Genomic DNA, 23,647 nt, shown 5'->3' with positions numbered 1-23,647 from the left:
AAGTATCTTAGCAATTCATTCATTCATTCATTCATTCATTTGTAGCATCTTCTATTCAGAAGGTTGCTGTATTTCTTCTACTTTGTGTTTCCACTCCTCTCGATTCTCTGCCATCCTCTTCACTTCTTCATATGTCACCAATCCTGTCCATTCCTTCACGTCATCCATCCACGTTCTTCTTTGTCTTCCTCTTGCCCGAACTCCATCAATCTTTCCTTCGATGATCTTGGTTGGCAGCTTTCCATTTGACCCTCTCAAGATATGACCGGCATAGCTCACTTTCCTTTGTTTGATGATCCTTAACAGTTCACAGTTCTTTTTCTTCATTCTTCTTAGTACGTCTATATTTGTGACTTTGTCCCTCCAACTTATCTTCAGCATACGTCGATAGAACCACATTTCCAGCGCATTGATTCTTCTTTCCATTGATTCACTGATGGTCCATGATTCACAGCCATAGGTAAAGATTGAGAAAATGTAAGTTTTCAGAAGTCTGGTTTTTGTTTTGATGTTAATGGTACTTCTCATCAGTTCTTTGTGATTCCAGAAGGCACTTTTGGCAATTCCTGCTCTTCTTATGATCTCTGCGTTGCATCTGGCATCTGTTGTTATATCTGCACCCAGGTATTTATACTTCTTTGGAATAAGCTGTTGGAAAAAATGCGCATTTTTCTTTTGTTGTTTTGTCGGCGGCGGCCATTTTCTTTTTAGTTTCTCTCAAAACAACAAAGCCGAAGGAGCGTCGGCCTCTCTGTTTTCTGTGTTAATTTTCCCGTTATTTCAAGGGGAATTCTTTAATTTCAAGTGTTAAAACTAACGAAAAGGTCGCCCAGACCTCTCGTACGTGGATTGACTTCGAATTGATGTTACCATGGCAACCATCCGGGTTAGTTCGTACAACATTCATGATATTCCAACCCAGTGGCGCCTCCTGCATTGAAACTATAGAGGCCGCTGAAACTAGGGGCTAGGGGCCTCTTTCCTTCCTATCTACGCTACTCTTCTTTTTTAGTCCACATCCAAAAGAAAAAAAAAAATCTGGTGTGAACATCACACGACTTTCCTTATCCTACTGACTGATGCTTATTTGAGTGTTCTTTTACCCTAACTTTTACAATATCTATAACCGTTTAAAAAAACGGTCGAAATCTGTCCAAAAGCAGACAGACACACACACACACGGACCAATGGCTGAAACTTTGAATTTAGGCTCTAGGGAGCGACATCTAGGCAGAGCGTTTGGTACCAGGGCATGTGAACAGCTGCTGTGCGAAGATGAGGAGCTCCTGAGGGAATGAAAGGGAAAACTCGGAATTAAACAGATTTAGGTATATTAGTAGTTAGCTAGTTAGGTGGAAAAAAAAATTGGTAGCAATAGTCCTACATTCTGGACTCCACATATAGGAATTTCGTCAGAAAAAAACCCCATTTCAATGTAATGAATATATGCAGGGGGAAAATTGATGGATAAATTTGAATAAGTTTTTAAAACATGCATTGTTATTCTTCCCCTAAGCTAATGTCTCAGAGCTTCTAGGAGAATTCTGCCACTTTAAGGAAAGCAAAAAGAGGTGATTAGCTGATTAGAATAATAATAGACTTTATCGGGCACTAGGTGAGGTTAAGTCGTTTTCTGTCAACACCAGATAACATTTTAGAGTTCTCATACCATAACATTCCCAAATCAATGATAAAATTCCATGCCTCTGCTGGAATCGAACCCGCGCCTTCCCGTTTACCTGGTGAGCCCTTTGATCAGTACGCCACCGAGGCCGGTTTAATTCTAGTAGTCCAGCAAAAAGTAAATTTAAGACAGCTCCATTATTCCAAGAATAATCCTTGGAATTCTATACATTTAGTTAGAACTTACCCTTGTGGCGTATCACATATTCTGTCCAGAAAATTGCTGTGTCCATGGCTGACATGGGACGATCTCTGTATTGCGCTTGCAGTAGTCTCATGTTGAACTTGTATCTGGGGAGTGGACATTACGAACTCTGTTAAATTCACATAACAAAAGGGCCTAATGTACTCCTAAAAGACTCGATCGAGCTCGAAATTTAATGAGCAGATGACCTTTAGAAACTGATTATGTATTGTATACAGCCTACCAACAAATTTCATGAAAATTGAACAAATCGCATACCGCTATAGCAACCCCTTATCGGGCCTAAAATCTAATGAAAAAATCCCTTGATTTGTTGAACATTTTTGATAAATTTCATCCAATCAGTCAGCTTAAAATATTTTTAAAGTTCTAAATCAGTAAAACACTCACTCTGGTCTCAGCACAGTCCAAATTCCCTCTAGAATCTTCTGCTGACTCAAGCTGGCATAGTCCAATATAACCCCGGCTCCTGCCAACTCAACAGCTTTCATATTAAGTCAGCATATAATATGTAGTTCTAAAATACTCACTCGGGCTTCAGGACCGTCCGAATTCCCTCTAGAATCGTCTGCTGACTCAAGCTGGCATAGTCCAATATAACCCCGGCTCCTGCCAACTCAACAGCTTTATTAAGTCAGCATATAATACTCACTCTGGCTTCAGCACAGTCCGAATTCCCTCTAGAATCGTCTGCTGACTGAAGCTGGCATAGTCCGGCTCCTGCCAACTCAACAACTTTATTAAGTCAGCACATAACATTTAGTTCTAAAACACTCACTCTGGCTTCAGCACAGTCCGAATTCCCTCTAGAATCGTCTGCTGACTGAAGCTGGCATAGTCCGGCTCCTGCCAACTCAACAGCTTTATTAAGTCAGCATATAACATTTAGTTATAAAACACTCACTCTGGCTTCAGCACAGTCCGAATTCCCTCCAGAATAGTCTGCTGACTCAAGCTGGCATAGTCCAATATAACCCCGGCGCCTGCCAACTCAACAGCTTTCATATTAATGGGCTGATCACCAAACATGGGGATGCCCAATAGGGGAACCCCCTCGTATACGGCCTCTGTGGTGCCGAGAAGACCTCCGTGGTTGATGAAGAGTTTGATGTTGGGATGACCTGGAAGTGAAGAAGGTGGTGATGTTAGGCGTTGCACCGCTTTTCGAACAGGGCGCAAACATCAACAACAGAGAAATACACTGGGAATATTTTTTTGGATTTCGGGAGCATTTGGTATGGGGGTAAAAGTAGGCCACTGGCTATTTGGTCCTATATCACTGCGACCTGGATCTTTCGTGAGAACTGAGCACGCATATTTTGGATCTGGAAGTTGGTGGTTCGAGTCCAAGTCAAGTCCAAAACTTTATGTGTATCCAAATTAAAATGGTCCAACCGTTGGGATAGCGGAATTTTTCTTCTTCTTTGTCAGGAAATGAGCAAATTTGTCGTCCGTTATTGAGTTCATATTAGAGCATATTCTTTGAAGCCATACTGTCTAACACAATCTTCAATTATTATCTGAAATCTCTTCTTTCGAAAAAGAGATGCAATCTTGAGATTATTGTACAGTATCTCTAAACCTCTTTTCTCTGAAAAGAGATTCAATTAGATGTTAATTGAACCTCTTTTTTTTTTAAGAACTTCAATCAAATGGTAATTGACCACGGTAGACAGTATGTCTTCAAGGAATCAAATTGAAATGTATGAAAAGAATCAGCTACCTATTAAACCTGTGTGGCTCTTTGGACACAGTTTCATAAAAAAAAGTGGGTTTACAAGTATTAGGTTTTTATCTGCGATTTCTGCAAATTCAGACCCCCATTAAATTTAATGAAACCTTTCCCTGTCAATTTATGTAGATACTCTATGTTTTGTGTTGAAATTAATATGTGTCCCTTTTAGCTTTTCTTCCTCCACCAAACTATTGCATTTGGTAAGTGATGTGAATCAACAGACCTAACAAAAGTAAGTTATAATTTTACATAATTTTAATGATTTCGTTTTATCTATTTTAATGTCATTCAAAAGATTGTTATTGGTAGGTATCTTAGCCCTGTTGTAGGTTTCAATTTCCTCCAAAAATGTTTGATTTGAATTGGGTTTTCAAAAAAAGTGGTCTTGAACTGCCCTAATTTCGAAAATGACTGCAATTTTTTCGGGATAGTAACGTGCTTAAATTTTTACAGAAGGGGAAAAAAATCTTCAGATATGGATACAGGTACCTTCCTAAAATTGGGTAATGTGATCAACTGATCATAATACGAGTACCTATGTGTGGATATTTTCCGTGTTACGATTACGAAGACTGATGTAAGTATCCCTGCAACAATGAGCTACGGTCGTCCACCCCCTAGGATCGAGGGAATGGTGTCCCTCAAAGTGGACAATTTGACTTACAGAACGACTCCCGATGATTTGCGACGAGTGTTCGAGCGATGTGGTGAAGTTGGAGACATTTACATTCCTAGAGATCGGTTCACACGGGAAAGTCGAGGCTTCGCTTTTGTCAGGTAAGATTGTGCAAAGGGGGCTTGGGTATCCTTTGAGGTTAGGATTTTGGGGGTCCTGTAACCGGAAATGGTGTAATGCCCTGATCTTTGGACCTACCCTGGAAAGCCTGCCTGGTGCGGATTTAGGTACTTAGTTTTGGAATAAGTGCTCTTATAATGCTACTAGACAGCATCTTCCAAAGTAGACAATCACTTTTTGTGTTGAGCCAGATACTTGGATAGTCCAGCCCTAAGCCATGATGTGCACACCAAGTTTTTAGTGTCTTATCTCCACCTACTTTATGTTGGGTTGAGACCCCATCATTCTGTTGCATTCAGGTCCAGTTTGATTTGATCTAAAATTTACATACAACTGGCATTCTTTTTGAACTTCATCACTATCAAAGGTCTGAGAATGTAAAGTAAAATATCTCAATTCTTCCTTCACAGATTCTTTGACAAGAGAGATGCTGAAGACGCACTTGATGCTATGGATGGACGCATGTTGGACGGTAGGGAGTTGAGAGTTCAGATGGCACGATACGGCAGACCCCCCAGCAGCAGCCGAAGCCGTGGTGGACGAGACCGTGACAGGAGGAGAGACAGGTACCTATGCTTACTCTAACAACAACTATTGATGTTTTTTTTTTTTTTTAAAATGTGCTCCAAGTATACCTTTATGGTATGTACTAATCTACTAATGGGCTAAATGGTATATTTCATTTCTGTATAGAAAATCAACCATTACAATAATAAAAGGAAAGTTAAAATTGGCCCTGTTCAAAAAAAAAAGCCTGATCTTTTCATAGCAACAAACATTTGACTTTTTGAAATCACCTTTGTTCTCAGTTTATGAAAAATGGGCCCTTTTAAAAAAAAAAAAAAAAAAAGCCTGATCTTTTCATAGCAACAAACATTTGACTTTTTGAAAATCACCTTTGTTCTCAGTTTATGAGTTTCTACTTCCCTTTTGTGTTAACAATACTTAGTTGTACCTTAATATTAAAGATATTATTCCAGATCCCGCTCTCGTGACCGTCGCTACACCCGTTCTCGTAGCTTCAGCTCCAGAAGCCGGTCTGGCAGCAAGAGCCCAAGGAAGGCCCGTTCCAAGTCTATTGACAGGGACAACAAACACGAGAGAAATGGAAGAAGTGTGAGCAGATCTCGTTCCCGCTCATAAATGTTTGACACCATTATCATTTATGGGTGAGTTTTTCAAATTATTGCTCCTGTTTATGAAAACAAGTGTAAGGAAAATGTAACTATAGAAAAAATCTTGTTCCCCTTCACTTTTTTTTTTCTGCTGCTGTTTATAATAACATTTTTTGAAGTATCAATACTACTTGACTACCTCAGCAGTCTTTAGCACTATTCATATTATTGCTACTAACAACAAAAATCAAACATCCAACCAAACGCCTGAACATGTACATTGTACATCTGAGTCAAACTTTAGGGTCCCTTCTCCCCCAGTTTGTCTAATTATATATTCTTTCTTTTCAGATGACCTGGTTTATTTTGGACCCAGCACATGTTCTACATATCAGAGAAGCACAAAAAAACTCCTCTGCCTCATTCAAATCATGTACCTGCAGTCCCTGTTGAGCAATCAAATGAAACTCTGAATCAAGTTGCACTGTTGAGCAAAGGTATTGATATTATTTCTTCTTCTTATGTACAATGTGTTGTTTTTATCATAAGTTTCAATTGACACATCTGTCAAATTATTGAGGACTTTTTTTTTTTGCGATAGGAGAAATCCAGCCGTTCCGAGAACGAACATTATCCCATCAGGATAAAATCCGCCCCGGGCGGGAATCGAACCCTTCGGCCTAGCGCTTACAAGGCACTCTCTATTTTCATACTTTAATCTTTGACTTGACATTCACATTGGCCAAGATGTTTACAATTTACAAAACATAGCTCTTTTTTACCACACTACATAATTAAGAGTTGGGTCCAGGAAAAACCTGTAATTACAATCATTGACTTGGGACAGTTTAGAACATGTGATGATATGAAAGTATGGCTTTTATTTAATTTCTTTTTAGTAGGTCACACTATTCATAAGAATATTATCTAGGCTGGCTTGCATATCTTTGAAGAACTTACTGAGTATATCGCGTTGTGGAGTCCAGGGCAGGATTTTCACGTTGCTCGGTTTGCCAGGCAGTTCTGCTCCCTCGTATTTCCACAGGACGTTCAGTGGGAGTTGTGAGAAAGCAGAGAGGAATGCCTGGAGCTTCTCCTTAGGGAATGATTCACCACGGAGCAGAGAGCCCATGCAGAAATAGATGACGCCTTGGGTGGAGGCGTCGAGAAATTGAGCCAAGTCCTGAAAGGGGTAAAAAAGTGGGCAAAGTTTGGAAAGGATTGAAAATTCGGGCCAAAGTTCTGAAAGGGTTAAATATTTTTTTAAATATATTTGTGCACATACAATATTGTATACTGAAACACAATAAATAAATATTCAAATATATTTGTATAAGTGCTAAAAGGGTTATTTTAATAAATTGGCTGATTCGTTCGAAGTTTTTTTTTTCTGCTTGATAGAGAGGCGGGGAGATTTGTAACGCAACGGAGGTATTATCATCCCGAAAAAATGAAAGACAGGTTAGGAGAAAGCCAGTCTTTCCAAGAACGAACCTTATTAGTTCAGGATAACTTTCATCCTGCCTCGGTGGTGTAGTGGTCAAGGCGCTCTCTGGTAAACAGGAGGGCGTGGGTTCAATCCCAGCCGAGGTATGGAATTTTATCCTCAATATGTAGCAATCAGCAAAATGTAGAAGTAATTGTGCTAAGAATTCTCAGAAACACCGACGGACACTTCTTATGTTTCTTATCTGGCGAAATGATTGGCGTGGTATTCAGAAATTCTGGGAAGTTGATCTAGCAATCAGCAAAATGTAGAAGTAATTGTGCTAAGAATTCTCAGAAACACCGACGGACACTTCTTATGTTTCTTATCTGGCGAAATGTTGAAATGATTGGCGTGGTATTCAGAAATTCTGGGAAGTTGATTCTCAATTAATTGAGATTTCGACCACGATAAAAGTGTCTTTAGCTTAAGGGAAAAAGTAGCTGTAGATGAAAATAGGGCAGGTCAGGACACTAACTCTCTTTCTTCAATTAATTGAGATTTCGACCACGATAAAAGTGTCTTTAGCTTAAGGGAAAAAGTAGCTGTAGATGAAAATAGGGCAGGTCAGGACACTGACTCTCTTTCTTCCTCTCTCTCTCTCTCTCTCTCTCTCTCTCTCTTGATGAATTTCATTAAAAAAGAAGGAAAAGTCAATCCATCCAACCACTTCCTGCTAAAGTCGAAAATGGCACTACACAGATCAATTCTGGATTCAAAAATGACCCTATATTGCAATACTGAAATTAATAATTCATATCATAAAGGAAATCAACATCATAATTTTATTGTAATCATACAAAATCTTTGCAAGATCCATATTCCATATCAAGGAGTCCGTGTCCGTGTACGGAATATTAGGCAGATATATGTCTAGATATGGCAAATCATAAGAAATCAACATCATAATTTTATTGTAATCATACAAAATCTTTGCAAGATCCATATCCATATTCCATATCAAGGAGTCCGTATACGGAAGATTAGGCAGATATATGTCTAGATATGGCAAATCATATGACACTTTGATACGCTCACACTTGTTTGAAAACTCGGTAACTTTGTAAAGATCCATATTCTGCCAGTCTAGTTTGGAAGAAAGTGCCTGCCTTGTCAGCGCTATGTCGTGGGTTCGATACCCGCCTGATGCGAACTTTATCCCAAGCAGGCAAGGTTCATTTTAGGAACGGCTGGCTTTCTCCTATCCTGTCTTCCTTCTCTCTTCGATTTCGGGACGATAAGACCTTGGTTGGCAGTTGCATAGTACACCAAAGAAATCTAAGCACATAAAAATAAAACAACAGGTAGCAGAAGCAAAAGAAAAATTCCGTTGGTCCTCATTTTTCCTGCTCTATGACTTTAAAACATCACCCAAGTAAGCGCAACTGATCTATTACGGCCTTGCCATACCCTCCATTCTTCATTTAAAGCGTTTTTCGCTCGATGTCGATCGTCTGTAGTGTAGACAAGACAACATAGACACTGCTCACTGCTTGAGATTCACTAGACGTACTCAGACGTAGTGTAACTGCCCGCTCTCGTGACCGTCGCTACACCCGTTCTCGTAGCTTCAGCTCCAGAAGCCGGTCTGGCAGCAAGAGCCCAAGGAAGGCACGTTCCAAGTCTGTTGACAGGGACAACAAACACGAGAGAAATGGAAGAAGTGTGAGCAGATCTCGTTCCCGCTCATAAATGTTTGACACCATTATCATTTATGGGTGAGTTTTTCAAATTATTGCTCCTGTTTATGAATACAAGTGTAAGGAAAATGTAACTATGGAAAAAATCTTGGTCTCCTTCACTTTTTTTTTCTGCTGCTGTTTTTAATAATATTTTTTTGAAGTATCAATACTACTTTACTACCTCAGCAGTCTTTAGCACTATTCATATTATTGCTACTAACAACAAAAATTAAACTTCCAACCAAACACCTGAACAATGAAACACTTGGATTCAGTGACGTCACTAAAAATAATAATTATAATCAGTGATAAGAGAGATTCTAGTTGATAAGAGAATTTCTTATCAGTACCTGATGTCTGTTGGCCCAGGTGGCCCTATGACTACCTCATGTGTGTTGGCCTTATCACCACCTCATGTCTGTTGGCCCAGCTGGTCAGTTTGTTTACAGTAAACAAAGCAATCAGTATTGTCTGTGGACAGCATGATGGTGCTCTGGTTCAGTAAGACTAGTTTAACCAGAAGACAGCTTCGGTAAGTCCAGTTACATTAATATTAAAAAGGTTTCATATAGGGATTTAGGGAACTGTAACTGCTAAGATCTTATCGTCCCGAAGTCAAAGAGAGAAGGAAGACAGGATAGGAGAAAGCCATCATGCAGACGTTCCGAGAACGAGCATTATTTGTTCAGGATAAAATCCACCCCGGACGGAAATCGAACCCGCGAACTAGCACTTACAAGGTCGCGAACTAGCACTTACGATTTCGAGACCATAAGACCAGGCTAGCAGTTACAGTTCCTCTGTCAAACCTCTTTAAAAATTACCCCCTTTGATAAATTGATTCTGGTGTTCCAGATGTAACCAAAAAAGAATCGGACCACCATGCCCTTGCTGTCATTCACAACAATCACCCTCATCATGTCCACTAACTTCATCCCAACTCTAGGCCAGGATATTGGAAACCTAGTGGATGCCATCAACAACAAATACAACACGTTCTCTGTGATAGAAATCCTCATGGACAATTTGGACGGCTATCTACAACTAGCCTATAAGGAACTGAAAGACATCCTTGCGAAGAAATTCAAACAGACTACGAAGAGTGTTGGGAACACGACGGCCTTGAAATTGGGTAAGTACCTACCTACTAGGTACAAAAAAGAATCGGACCACCATGCCCTTGCTGTCATTCACAACAATCACCCTCATCATGTCCACTAACTTCATCCCAAGTCTAGGCCAGGATATTGGAAACCTAGTGGATGCCATCAACAACAAATACAACACGTTCTCTCTGATTGAAATCCTCATGGACAATTTAGACGGCTATCTACAACTAGCCTATAAGGAACTGAAAGACATCCTTGCGAAGAAATTCAAGCAGACTACAAAATGTGGTGGGAACACGACGGCCTTGAAATTGGGTAAGTACGTAACTACCTACTTACCTATGTAAGTTCAGAGTTGAATGGTAGAGATTGCCCTTGGGCAATAATTTCTTCATTTGTTTGTAGTTTCTTGTACATATAATTATGTGTACATTGAATAACCAATGAAGAGTAAATTTTAATAAAGATAGTCTGAACAAATACATAAAGGTAGGTATGATTTGACAGCTTAGTTAGCTTGGAAGGTGTTGTGCCTGCCTTATATAGCTGGGTCGCGGGTTCTATTCCCACCCGAGGCAAACTCTGTCCTAAACAGACAAGGTTCGTTCTCGGAACGACTGGCTAACTCCTATCCTTCTTCTCTATTCCACTTCGGGACGATAAGATCTCCGTAGCTAGGTACTACCTACTAGACACACTATCAAACCTCAAATTTTGGTCAATCAGTTATTTGGAACTAGTGTTTCAGAACAACTTCTTAGCCAGTCTTTTGTTCATATTTTTATTTATTTACCCAAAGGGTTCTTCTGTTTCAGGTGCCACATCAAGAACCCTAATGTCTCTATTTTCATACTTTAATCTTTGACTTGACATTCACATTGGCCAAGATGTTTACAATTTACAAAACATAGCTCTTTTTTACCACATTACATAATTAAGAGTTGGGTCCAGGAAAAACCCGTAATTACAATCATTGACTTGGGACAGTTTAGAACATGTGATGATATGAAAGTATGGCTTTTATTCAATTTCTTTTTAGTAGGTCACACTATTCATAAGAATATTATTTTTTCTTCTGTTAATTCTTAATATGTATGCCACTTAAGATTAAGCCCCCATTTTATTGGTAGTGAAACAAACTGCTTTTAGCTAGTATAAGAAGTTTCACATCTCAAAACAATTCGATGAACATTTTTCCTACTAAGTTACTATAATTATCCATGTTTTACAAGGACATTATTGAGTTGTACTTATTTTTCCCATAGCAAAAATGAATTTTTGACCCTCTTTTATAGGTATCAGCTTAAACACTAGGTTGGACTTTTATTTTCTTGTGTACCTAATTATTAATTACCTACATTTATTTTTTCTGTAAGTTTCTTTTGTAAAATCTTTCTCACTTCAATAAAGTTTTACATTAAAATATTGGTAATTTTTAAAAATTTCATAACTCACTTGACATCTTAGAAATGTGTATTGATTCATCTGCTTTCTTCTCTCTTAGGTAACATTTTACTTTTTATTTTAACCTATCACTGTTATATTTCCCATTATTTAAACAAAATGCAAGGAAAATGATTATATTTGCAGTTTACCTTACTAGATTTTAACTGTGTAAAATATCACAGTTTCACTTAATTGACCCTCTTTTATTGCCAAATCTGTGAACAAAGTTAGTGACCCTGTTATTTTAAACCCCCTTCCCTTACTACTTCAAACGAAAAATTCCCCCTTACTAATTGACTTTTGTTCTTGGCTCATTTGTTAGGAGGCGAGAAACGAGTCTCGAGAGAGCTGGAGGTGATAGGAGAGTTAATAGTAAAGTGGGGAGAGGTGCTGGTAGCTGGCAGCAAGCAAGAGGGTACTTGACGGGGTTAATGCTGAGCTGACTTGCTGGCGGTGGCTGGTGCAGGTGGTGGCTGAGCCTCGGGAAAACCCAGCTGCTAACTGACAGTGCCAACCGGGGTAGCTGAGTGGGTGGCTGAGGTTCCTGCGTGCCAGTAAAAACCAGAACAAAGCAAGAAATGGTGCGGAAATAGTAGAGGTGACCTGTGCCGTGCCAAACTCCTTACCACCGTGAGCCAGATGTCCAGATTTTAGGGTAAATTTGGAGATGAGGGGGAACAAAAAAAATAATTAAAAAAAAAACGGATTTTTTTCAGCAATTTTCACAAGAATCAGGTATTTTTCCCCCCTGACAAAAACTTTTTTGCCATCAAATTGAAATGTATGAAAAGAATCAGCTACCTATTAAACCTGTGTGGCTCTTTGGACACAGTTTCATAAAAAAAAGTGGGTTTAGGTTTTTATCTGCAATTTCTGCAAATTCAGACCCCCCATTAAATTTAATGAAACCTTTCCCTGTCAATTTATGTAGATACTCTATGTTTTGTGTTGGAATTAATATGTGTCCCTTTTAGCTTTTCTTCCTCCACCAAACGATTACATTTGGTAAGTGATGTGAATCAACAGACCTAACAAAAGTAAGTCATAATTTTAATGATTTCGTTTTATCTATTTTAATGTCATTCAAAAGATTGTTATTGGTACGTATCTTAGCCCTGCTGTAGGTATCAATTTCCCCCAAAAAGTGTTTGATTTGAATTGGGTTTTCAAAAAAAAGAAAGAAAAAAAAGTGGACTTGAACTGCCCTAATTTCGAAAATGGCTGGAATTTTTTCGGGATACGAACGTGCTTAAATTTTTACAGAAGGGGAAAAAAATCTTCAGATATGGATACAGGTAGGTACTTCCTAAAATTGGGTAATGTGATGTGTGTGTGTGTGTGTGTGTGTGTGTGTGTGTGTGTGTGTGTGTGTGTGGATATTTTCCGTGTTACGATTACGAAGACTGATGTAAGTATTTTTTTTCCGTTTTACCTGTGATATTATTTGACATTAAACGAAATTCTAATTGATTTCAAACGTATTTAAAAAAATTTGATTGATTTTTTTTTATATATATAATTTAGTTTTAATTTGACAGATGGAACCATTTGTTAAGTGTAGAAATGAAAAAAACGTATGATTGGACTTGAACATATACATAAATACAGCTAATCTTTTTTATTTTTATGAGTAGAAGAATTGGATGAACACAGTTTTCTTAATACTAGAGTGATGCTTAGTTTGATGCAGAACACGACGGCTAACAGAACGGTGATGAAGACTAGGACGACATCTAGGCAGAGCGTTTGGTACCAGGGCATGTGAACAGCTGCTGTGCGAAGATGAGGAGCTCCTGAGGGAATGAAAGGGAAAACTCGGAATTAAACAGATTTAGGTATATTAGTAGTTAGCTAGTTAGGTGGAAAAAAAAATTGGTAGCAATAGTCCTACATTCTGGACTCCACATACAGGAATTTCGTCAGAAAAAAAAACCCATTTCAATGTAATGTAATGTATGCAGGGGGAAAATTTGATGGATAAATTTCGAATTATTTGAATAAGTTTTTAAAACATACATTGGTATTTTTCCCCTAAGCTAATGTCTCAGAGCTTCTAGGAGAATTCTGCCACTTTAAGGAAAGCAAAACGACATTTAGTTAGAACTTACCCTTGTGGCGTATCACATATTCTGTCCAGAAAATTGCTGTGTCCATGGCTGACATGGGACGATCTCTGTATTGTGCTTGCAGTAGTCTCATGTTGAACTTGTATCTGGGGAGTGGACATTACGAACTTTGTTAAATTCACATAACAAAAAGGCCTAATGTACTCTAAAAGACTCGATCGAGCTCGAAATTTAATTAGCAGATGACCTTTAGAAACTGATTATGTATTTATACAGCCTACCAACAAATTTCATGAAAATTGAACAAATCCCATACCGCTATAGCAACCCCTTATCGGGCCTAAAATCTAATGAAAAAATCCCTTGATTTGTTGAACATTTTTGATAAATTTCATCCAATCAGTCGGCATAAAATATTTTTAAAGTTCTAAATAAGTAAAACACTCACTCTGGCTTCAGCACAGTCCGAATTCCCTCTAGAATCGTCTGCTGACTGAAGCTGGCATAGTCCGGCTCCTGCCAACTCAACAACTTTATTAAGTCAGCACATAACATTTAGTTCTAAAACACTCACTCTGGCTTCAGCACAGTCCGAATTCCCTCTAGAATCGTCTGCTGACTGAAGCTGGCATAGTCCGGCTCCTGCCAACTCAACAACTTTATTAAGTCAGCACATAACATTTAGTTCTAAAACACTCACTCTGGCTTCAGCACAGTCCGAATTCCCTCCAGAATAGTCTGCTGACTCAAGCTGGCATAGTCCAATATAACCCCGGCTCCTGCCAACTCAACAGCTTTCATATTAAGTCAGCATATAATATGTAGTTCTAAAATACTCACTCGGGCTTCAGGACCGTCCGAATTCCCTCTAGAATCGTCTGCTGACTCAAGCTGGCATAGTCCAATATAACCCCGGCTCCTGCCAACTCAACAGCTTTCATATTAAGTCAGCATATAATATGTAGTTCTAAAATACTCACTCGGGCTTCAGGACCGTCCGAATTCCCTCTAGAATCGTCTGCTGACTCAAGCTGGCATAGTCCAATATAACCCCGGCTCCTGCCAACTCAACAGCTTTCATATTAAGTCAGCATATAATATGTAGTTCTAAAATACTCACTCGGGCTTCAGGACCGTCCGAATTCCCTCTAGAATCGTCTGCTGACTCAAGCTGGCATAGTCCAATATAACCCCGGCGCCTGCCAGCTCAACGGCTTTCATATTAATGGGCTGATCACCAAACATGGGGATGCCCAATAGGGGAACCCCCTCGTATACCGCTTCTGTGGTGCCGAGAAGACCTCCGTGGTTGATGAACAGTTTGATGTTGGGGTGGCCTGGAAAAGGAGAAGGTGGTGATGTTGGGCGTTACTCCCCTGGAGGTTTTAGTGTTATTGGTAATGTGTAGGACCATCGGCTATTTAAGTCCTATATCACTGCGATCGGATTGTGACAAGGTTTGAGTGGAAGAACCACCATGCCAGTTAATTTAGGTACTCTTTTTATTGGGTTCCTTTTTTCGTGTGTTTTTAATTAAATTGAATCCCGTATTATAGGGATGATTTTTAAAGGAATAAATTCGCTAAATTTACTAAATTTAAAAAGAATGGACTTTTTTTGAGGTTAGATTATGGAAAATTGGAAATGCATTTATCACGGAAAGAGTGAGCTCACACCTCTGACCATATTGTCATCTTGGCGTTGCACTGCTTTTCGAACAGGGCGCATTGGCGCAAACATCAACAGAAGAGAAATACACTGGGAATATTTTTTGGATTTCGGGAGCATTTGGTATGGGGGTAAAAGTAGGCCACTGGCTATTTGGTCCTATGTCACTGCGACTTGGATCTTTCGTAAGAACTGAGCACGCATATCTTTTTTTTTTAAGAGGTTTGATAGAGGGAACTGTAACTGCTATGGTCTTATCGTCCCGAAATTGAAGAGAGAAGGAAGACAGGATATAAGGGGTTTGACAGAGGGAACTGTAACTGCTATGGTCTTATCGTCCCGAAATCGAAGAGAGAAGGAAGCCAGGTGGAAGAAAGTTGACAGAGGGAACTGTAACTGCTATGGTCTTATCGTCCCGAAATCGAAGAGAGAAGGAAGACAGGATAGGAGAAAGCGATTATCGTCCCGAAATCGAAGAGAGAAGGAAGACAGGATAGGAGAAAGCCTGCCGACAGAGGGAACTGTAACTGCTATGGTCTTATCGTCCCGAAATCGAAGAGAGAAGGAAGACAGGATAGGAACACAGAGGGAACTGTAACTGCTATGGTCTTATCGTCCCGAAATCGAAGAGAGAAGGAAGACAGGATAGGAGAAAGCCAGGGGGAACTGTAACTGCTATGGTCTTATCGTCCCGAAATCGAAGAGAGAAGGAAGACAGGATAGGAGAAAGCCAGCCGTTCCGTAACTGTACTTTTTTAAGCGAATGCAAATATCAAGTTTTTTTTTAAAGAGGTTTGACAGAGGGAACTGTGACTGCTAGAGAAATCGAAGAGAGAAGGAAGACAGGATAGGAGAAAGCCAGCCGTTCCGAGAACGAACATTATCCCATCAGGATAAAAAAAAAAAACACATGTATTTTTTTGTTAAGAGGTTTGACAGAGGGAACTGTAACTGCTATGGTCTTATCGTCCCAAAATCAAGAGAGAAGGAATTTTTTTAAAGAGGTTTAACAGAGGGAACTGTAACTGCTATGGTCTTATCGTCCCGAAATCGAAGAGAGAAGGAAGAGAGGGATAGGAGAAAGCCAGCCGTTCCGAGAACGAACATTATCCCATCAGGATAAAATCCGCCCCGGGCGGGAATCGAACCATTTTAAAGAGGTTTGACAGAGGGAACTGTAACTGCTATGGTCTTATCGTCCCGAAATCGAAGAGAGAAGGAAGCCAGGTGGAAGAAAGCAGAGGGAACTGTAACTGCTAGTTATCGTCCCGAAATCGAAGAGAGAAGGAAGACAGGATAGGAGAAAGCCTACGATGGGAACTGTAACTGCTATGGTCTTATCGTCCCGAAATCGAAGAGAGAAGGAAGACAGGATAGGAGAAAGCCAGCCTCCGAGAACGAACGTTATCCCATCAGGATAAAATCCGCCCCGGGCGGGAATCGAACCCGCGGCCTAGCGCTTACAAGGAAGACGCACTATCAACTAAGCTAACTAGGCTGGCTTGCATATCTTTGAAGAACTTACTGAGTATGTCGCGTTGTGGAGTCCAGGGCAGGATTTTCACGTTGCTCGGTTTGCCGGGCAGTTCTGCTCCTTCGTATTTCCACAGGACGTTCAGCGGTAGTTTGCCGATGATGTATTGACACATCTGTGTTAAGGTAAGCTAGATTAAGGATTAAGACCATAAGTATTCTTGGTAAAACTTGAAATTATCAAATATTAATGAATAAAAGTTGACTTTTAGATTTACTTAGGTATTTATTTTTTAGGAGGTTTGATAGAGGGAACTGTAACAGGCCTTATCGGCTTATCGTCCCGAGATGGAAGAGAGAAGGAAGACAGAATAGGCAGAAGTCAGCCGTTTCGAGAACGAACATTTTCCGTTAAGGATAAAACCCGCCCCGGGCGGGAAAGACTCACTAAAACTGCTACTTTTGTAGTATTGTACGCAAAGGCAAGTGTAATCTAGCACTAATTACCTACCTCCTTACCTCTACTTTGTATGCTATAGTTCAATTGAAGTATCTATTACGGTTAATTAACACGAGATCGGAGATAATTAGGGCAATAAATTTCGCGGTCGAATCAAAAACCCGGTGGCACTTCGATTGAAAAATTACACGATCTGTGTTTGGTCTAAGACTCTAGTTGTGAGGCTGATTCCGCGAAATTTGCTTCATGTGCGAAAAAAAGACCCCTACAGGACCACTAAAAAAGCACAATCTGCGAAATTTTGCAACTGTTTTATTGAATCTAGATCTGCTGTGGGCTGGACGTGCTATGACGTAGAGTCGTAGACCACGTGAGTCTAATGTAGTAGGTGTTTCATTGCTACGGAAAATAGAAAGTAAAAATGGTGCAGCGGTGTTGAAAAGTTCATCTTTGAAAGAAAAGATGAATGCGAAATCATTAAGGTTTGACGAAAAGTCTGAGCTTATATTAGCGAGTTTTTGCAACCAAAATTAGCGGTCCCATGCACAGACTGCAAAGGAGAAAGAGCAAAAGAGAAACAAATAAAATAACAAATTAAGGAAAATTTTAATAATGTCTACCTATTACCTACGACAAAAAAAAGTCCTATGCCTCTATCATGTGGTAGGAAATAATACTGCAGTGTGTTGATTTGTTGAGCAAAATTCTCTAAATCCAGGAAAAATAGTCGATGCAAATTTTAGATGAAAATAGTTTCTCAAACAATTTACCCAAAAGGTTCTTCTGTTTCAGGTGCCACATCAAGAACCCTAATCAACAGCACCACTCTCACAAACCTCAGGACATTCAAGAACTCTAGCCAAAACTACAAGCAATACAACATCGCACATCTAACCAATATCTCAACACTCACTGGCAAACCCAATCATACCGCAGACATACCAAAGAATGGACACCCTGAGGTCATCAACCCTAATCAACAGCACCACTCTCACAAACCTCAGGACATTCAAGAACTCCAGCCAAAACTACAAGCAATACAACATCGCACATCTAACCAATATCTCAACACTCACTGGCAAACCCAATCATACCGCAGACATACCAAAGAATGGACACCCTGAGGTCATCAACCAAGCGACAACGAACCAACACTCCACCGGTTGTCAAAATCTGGACAAATCGAAGATCCTTGGAAATCTTGTCAAAAACCAAACAGGCACTTTCCATGTCCTGGGAAACAATCGTGTACAAAACCCTTCCGTCAAAACAAACGGGAATAGTTCCAACAAACCCACCGTTTTCGCCAACGCATCACACAACGGTTTCATCGATGAGTTCCTCAACTCGAAGATACTCAACTATTACAAAAACCTGCGCAAGAAGTACGCGAACACTTCCGCCTACGCTAGCATCAAAACTATCGTGGACGCCTATTTCAAACAATTCAAAGAAGAGATACACCGTTTGGAAAATAACATGACGAGTGATGTCAAAGCTATGAAGAGCAATCTGATCGAGTTGTACTACGAAACAACGAGCACGACAGAATGTGTGGACTCCGTCATAGTGCACTACATAGAAAATCGGACCAGCGATTTGGAGAGATACGTGAAGAATTTGGAAACCGATGTGAAAACTGTGCTTCATATAAACAACAACAAAACGATGGAGAACCGTGCCAGTGATTTGGAAAGCTATGTAAAGAATGCTCTCCATTTAACCAACAACAAAACAATTGGAAAATATTCCAGCGATTTGGAGAACTATGTAAAGAATCTTCTCCATATAAACAATAACGTTCAAATGATGAATAGACTGTCCAACACTACCAACAGTCATAATACCATTGGCAAAAATAATTTCCCCAATAGAGGCGTTCCGCAACAAGGTTCAAACAACTCTAGAATAATTGCTAGTAAAATTGCTCCACAACGGAATGTGTGGACTCCGTCATAGTGCACTACATAGAGAATCGGACCAGCGATTTGGAGAGATACGTGAAGAATTTGGAAACCTATGTGAAAACTGTGCTTCATTTAAACAACAACAAAACCATTGACAACCGTGCTAGTGATTTGGAAAGCTATGTAAAGAATGCTCTCCATTTAACCAACAACAAAACCATTGGAAAATATTCCAGCGATTTGGAGAACTATGTAAAGAATCTTCTCCATTTAAACAAAAACGTTCAAATGATGAATAGACTGTCCAACACTACCAACAGTCATAACACCATTGGCAAAAATAATTTCCCCAATAGAGACGTTCCGCAACAAGGTCCAAACAACTCTAGAATAATTGCTAGTAAAATTGCTATTAAACAATAACGTTCAAATGATGAATAGACTGTCCAACACTACCAACAGTCATAACACCATTGGCAAAAATAATTTCCCCAATAGAGGCGTTCTGCAACAAGGTCCAAACAACTCTAGAATAATTGCTAGTAAAATTGCTCATTTCAAAAGCAACCCGATGATTTCTGATGAAATGCTTCGCTTTAAAAGCAACCCGATTAATGGAATACCTGAGTTCCAAAGCAAACCGATTATAGCTGGTGGAATGCCTCAGTCTAAAAGCAACCCGAAAATGTTTGGTGAAGGAATGTTTCCTTCTAAAAGCAATCCTGTTATAATTAATGGTGAAATGCATCAAAGCAACCCGATTATGGCTGGTGGATTGCCTCAATTCCAAAGCAACCCGATAATGATTGATGAAATGTCTCAAAGTAAAGTCAACCCAATATGGGCTTATGAAATGCCTCAATCTAAAGGCAACCTACTTATGGCTGATAGAGTGCCACAATTGCCTCAATTCCAAAGCTACCCGATAGGTAATGATGGAATGCCTCCGTTCAAAAGTAACCCAATTTTTGCTGCTGGAATATCTCAGGGTAAAAGCAACTCTATTGACATGCCCGTTCAGAACATAGTTTGGAGTACCCTGCACATGCACATGCAGCCAGTTCCTGTTCATGGAAAAGTCACTGTTGGAATGTTAAGAAACAGACTGAAAAGGGTCAGAACGAAAAAAGTTTAGTTTGGAGAAAGTGATTATTTGCCCGGCCCTGTTCCACGAATTAGGTACTCTCAATATTTTTTTTACTTCAAGCTCACCGTTTGTAAATATTTTCTGGGCGTTTAGTAGAGCCCAGTAGTTTTACAAATTAATTTTCTCATTTTTTCAAATGGAATAGGTAGGTAGGTATCTAGACTCCCCCCTACCCAAGCCGAGAGAGAGAGAGAGAGAGAGAGAGAGAGAGAGAGAGAGAGAGAGAGAGAGAGAATTGAATTGTTTATATTTATTTTTCTTAAAAAAACTATACATGGTTTCATCCCCTAAGCTATTTCTCTAACTTTTTGTGGGGAGAGAGAGAGCCGATAGGGTGACACAAGTTTTAGGAGACTTACCTATTAGTTATTAGGCTACAAACAGACTGGAGTGGAGAGTAAACAAAGAATAAGAACATATACATAAATACCTAGAGCTTTTTGCTCTCAGTTCTATGGGTCTGCAGTATGGGCCAGGGCCACATAATTATGATACTGTCTGTATATTCTGTGCCACAGCTTCCCCTTTTGAAAACCTCACCCCCCGTCACTGCATGATATTCTACCCCTGGTATATGATGTAGACTTCGCGAGTTATACTCGCACTCTGTACTCTGTACGTGTAGAGAACGTGAACATGAACATACCACCTTCCCCTCCTTTTTCTCCTCCTTTCCTGTCGCCCCTCTCCTCTCTTTCTCCTTTCCTGTCGCCCCTCTCCTCTCTTTCTCCTTTCCTGTCGCCCCTCTCCTCTCTTCCTCCTTTCCTGTCGCCCCTCTCCTCTCTTTCTCCTTTCCTGTCGCCCCTCTCCTCTCTTTCTCCTTTCCTTTCGCCCCTCTCCTCTCTTTCTCCTTTCCTGTCAAATGAGCTACGGTCGTCCACCCCCTAGGATCGAGGGAATGGTGTCCCTCAAAGTGGACAATTTGACTTACAGAACGACTCCCGATGATCTGCGACGAGTGTTCGAACGTTGTGGTGAAGTTGGAGACATTTACATTCCTAGAGATCGATTTACACGGGAAAGTCGAGGCTTCGCTTTTGTCAGGTAAGATTGTGCAAAGGGGGCTTGGGTATCCTTTGAGGTTAGGATTTTGGGGGTCCTGTAACCGGAAATGGTGTAATGCCCTGATCTTTGGACCTACCCTGGAAAGCCTGCCTGGTGCGGATTTAGGTACTTAGTTTTGGAATAAGTGCTCTTATAATGCTACTAGACAGCATCTTCCAAAGTAGACAATCACTTTTTGTGTTGAGCCAGATACTTGGATAGTCCAGCCCTAAGCCATGATGTGCACACCAAGTTTTTAGTGTCTTATCTCCACCTACTTTATGTTGGGTTGAGACCCCATCATTCTGTTGCATTCAGGTCCAGTTTGATTTGATCTAAAATTTACATACAACGAATTGATGTTACCATGGCAACCATCCGGGTTAGTTCGTACAACATTCATGATATTCCAACCCAGTGGCGCCTCCTGCATTGAAACTAGAGGCCGCTGAAACTAGGGGCCTCTTTCCTTCCTATCTACGCTACTGTTCTTTTTTAGTCCACATCCAAAAGAAAAAAAAAGCGTTTTGAAATAAATGCCTCAATCTAAAGGCAACCTACTTATGGCTGATAGAGTGCCACAATTGCCTCAATTCCAAAGCTACCCGATAGGTAATGATGGAATGCCTCCGTTCAAAAGTAACCCAATTTTTGCTGCTGGAATATCTCAGGGTAAAAGCAACTCTATTAACATGCCCGTTCAGAACACAGTTTGGAGTACCCTACACATGCACATGCAGCCAGTTCTTGTTCATGGAAAAGTCTCTGTTGGGATGTTAAGAAACAGACTGAAAGGGGTCAGAACGAAAAAAGTTTAGTTTGGAGGAAGTGATTATTCTGAGGCATTCGCCGGGCCCTATTCCACGAATTACTCTCAATATTTTTTTTTACTTCAAGCTCACCGTTAATTTGTAAATATTTTCTGGGCGTTTAGTACCTAAAGCCCAGTAGTTTTACAAATTAATTTTATCATCTTTTCAAATGGAATAGGTAGGTAGATAGAGATAGGTATCTAGAAAAATCTACAAAGTTACATACCTACTGACCAACGCAACGTAGCGTAGGTATAGGTAGGTACCTACCTCAGGTTAAATTTTGTATGAACGCCGTGGAATTATTTCTGTAGTGTGCAGGTAGGTATGCAAAATGCTTAACATAAAGGATGAAAAACTTCATTGTCAGAGGTTTTTTAGCAATGCCTGCGAAGAGGTTCTCACAGCTTGGCAACACTGTTGGAAAAAATGCGCATTTTTCTTTTGTTGTTTTGTCGGCGGCGGCCATTTTCTTTTTAGTTTCTCTCAAAACAAGAAAACAACTGAAACAACAAAGCCGAAGGAGTTATAATTTTACATAATTTTAATGATTTCGTTTTATCTATTTTAATGTCATTCAAAAGATTGTTATTGGTAGGTATCTTAGCCCTGCTGTAGGTATCAATTTCACCCCAAAAAATGTTTGATTTGAATTGGGTTTTCAAAAAAAGAAAGAAAAATAATACCTAGAAAGTAAAAAGTGAACTTGAACTGCCCTAATTTCGAAAATGGCTGCAATTTTTTCGGGATACGAATTTTTACAGAAGGGGAAAAAAATCTTCACTAATTTTGATATGGATACAGGTAGGTACTTCCTAAAATGGGGTAATGTGATCAACTGATCATAATACGAGTGTGTGTGGATATTTTCCGTGTTACGATTTCGAAGACTGATGTAAGTATTTTTTTTCGTTTTACCTGTGATATTATTTGACATTAAACGAAATTCTAATTGATTTCCAACGTATTAAAAAAATTGATTTTTTTTTTATGATTTAGTTTTAATTTGACAGATGGAACCATTTGTTAAGTGTAGAAATGAAAAAAATGTAAAATTGGACTTGAACATAAATACAGCTAATCTTTTTTATTTTTATGAGGAGAATTGGATGAACACAGTTTTCTTAATACTAGAGTGATGCTTAGTTTGATGCAGAACACGACGGCTAACAGAACGGTGATGAAGACTAGGACGACATCTAGTTTGTTCTGCTTGCGACTTCAAACCTCTTGTTGCCAAAATTATACACAACATGTGGCAAACCTCGTGGAACAACCTTTTAATTCCCAATAAACTTAAGAGAATTAAGCCTGTAATTGAAAACTGGACCTCCAGCAACAGAAACACTCGCTTTGAAGAAGTTGTTCTAACAAGATTGAGAATCGGTCACACCAGGCTAACACATAGTTACCTGTTTACCAAATCTCCTCATCCTACTTGTCGGTGTGGTGAGCCCCTCACTGTAGCTCACATCCTGACTTGCCCCCTCGACACACCCATACGTTCCTTACTCCCCAACCCTCCCTCCTTGGTACCAGGGCATGTGAACAGCTGCTGTGCGAAGATGAGGAGCTCCTGTGAGGGAATGAAAGGGAAAACTCAGAATTAAACAGATTTATATTAGTAGTTAGCTAGTTAGGTGGAAAAAAAAAAATTGGTAGCAATAGTCCTACATTCTGGACTCCACATATAGGAATTTCGTCAGAAAAAAACCCATTTCAATGTAATGAATATATGCAGGGGGAAAATTGATGGATAAATTTGAATAATTTTTTAAAACATGCATTGGTATTCTTCCCCTAAGCTAATGTC

At 39.7% G+C, this 23,647-nt stretch overlaps 4 protein-coding genes across 7 annotated transcripts in view; 1 reads left to right on the top strand and 3 right to left on the bottom strand.

Annotated features, from left to right (window-relative positions):
* Positions 1–1,212: 1,212 nt before the first annotated feature.
* Positions 1,213–2,662, bottom strand: LOC113469544 (UDP-glucuronosyltransferase 2B14-like). The gene is made up of 3 exons (XM_026827347.1): positions 2,541–2,662; positions 1,871–1,974; positions 1,213–1,286 (listed from the first exon to the last, which is right to left on the bottom strand). Exons 1-3 carry the CDS (start codon positions 2,645–2,647, stop codon positions 1,213–1,215), a joined length of 285 nt encoding a protein of 94 aa, XP_026683148.1. The 5' UTR covers positions 2,648–2,662.
* Positions 2,663–2,788: 126 nt separating this feature from the next.
* Positions 2,789–23,647, bottom strand: part of LOC103514349 (UDP-glucuronosyltransferase 2A3-like) — a 40,945-nt gene continuing 20,086 nt past the window's right edge. Inside the window, exons 5-6 of the mRNA XM_026827348.1 lie at positions 6,495–6,717; positions 2,789–3,009 (exon numbers count right to left, since the gene is read on the bottom strand). Of these exons, the coding sequence (XP_026683149.1) occupies positions 2,789–3,009; positions 6,495–6,717 (444 nt within the window). The remainder of the gene's footprint in view (positions 3,010–6,494; positions 6,718–23,647) is intronic.
* On the top strand, positions 4,216–11,861 carry LOC103514342 (serine/arginine-rich splicing factor 2). Of its 3 annotated transcripts, none has more exons than XR_003392918.1 (5): positions 4,216–4,400; positions 4,830–4,985; positions 5,400–5,588; positions 5,886–6,031; positions 11,580–11,861. XR_003392918.1 is itself a non-coding variant. In XM_026827349.1 (4 exons), the coding sequence occupies exons 1-4, from the start codon at positions 4,219–4,221 to the stop codon at positions 8,710–8,712; spliced, it is 564 nt and encodes a 187-aa protein (XP_026683150.1). In that variant the 5' UTR covers positions 4,216–4,218; the 3' UTR covers positions 8,713–8,742. The 3 variants fall into 3 exon arrangements, 1 of the variants encoding a protein (XP_026683150.1); XR_003392917.1 differs by having other exon boundaries at positions 5,388–5,588; XM_026827349.1 differs by lacking the exons at positions 5,886–6,031; positions 11,580–11,861 and adding an exon at positions 8,544–8,742 and having other exon boundaries at positions 5,400–5,456.
* Positions 12,838–14,148, bottom strand: LOC103514344 (UDP-glucuronosyltransferase 1-5-like). Of its 2 annotated transcripts, none has more exons than XM_017446189.2 (3): positions 14,024–14,148; positions 13,366–13,469; positions 12,838–13,050 (listed from the first exon to the last, which is right to left on the bottom strand). In XM_017446189.2, exons 1-3 carry the CDS (start codon positions 14,122–14,124, stop codon positions 12,866–12,868), a joined length of 390 nt encoding a protein of 129 aa, XP_017301678.1. In that variant the 5' UTR covers positions 14,125–14,148; the 3' UTR covers positions 12,838–12,865. The 2 variants fall into 2 exon arrangements, with proteins under 2 accessions (XP_017301678.1, XP_026683151.1); XM_026827350.1 differs by lacking the exon at positions 14,024–14,148 and adding an exon at positions 13,772–13,893.

Source organism: Diaphorina citri, unplaced genomic scaffold, assembly GCF_000475195.1.
Source record: "Diaphorina citri unplaced genomic scaffold, Diaci psyllid genome assembly version 1.1 scaffold1126, whole genome shotgun sequence".
In the NCBI taxonomy this organism is placed as follows: Eukaryota; Metazoa; Arthropoda; class Insecta; order Hemiptera; family Psyllidae; genus Diaphorina; species Diaphorina citri.
Note: the sequence above shows the minus strand (reverse complement) of the source record. Positions and strands in the feature narration are given on the sequence as shown.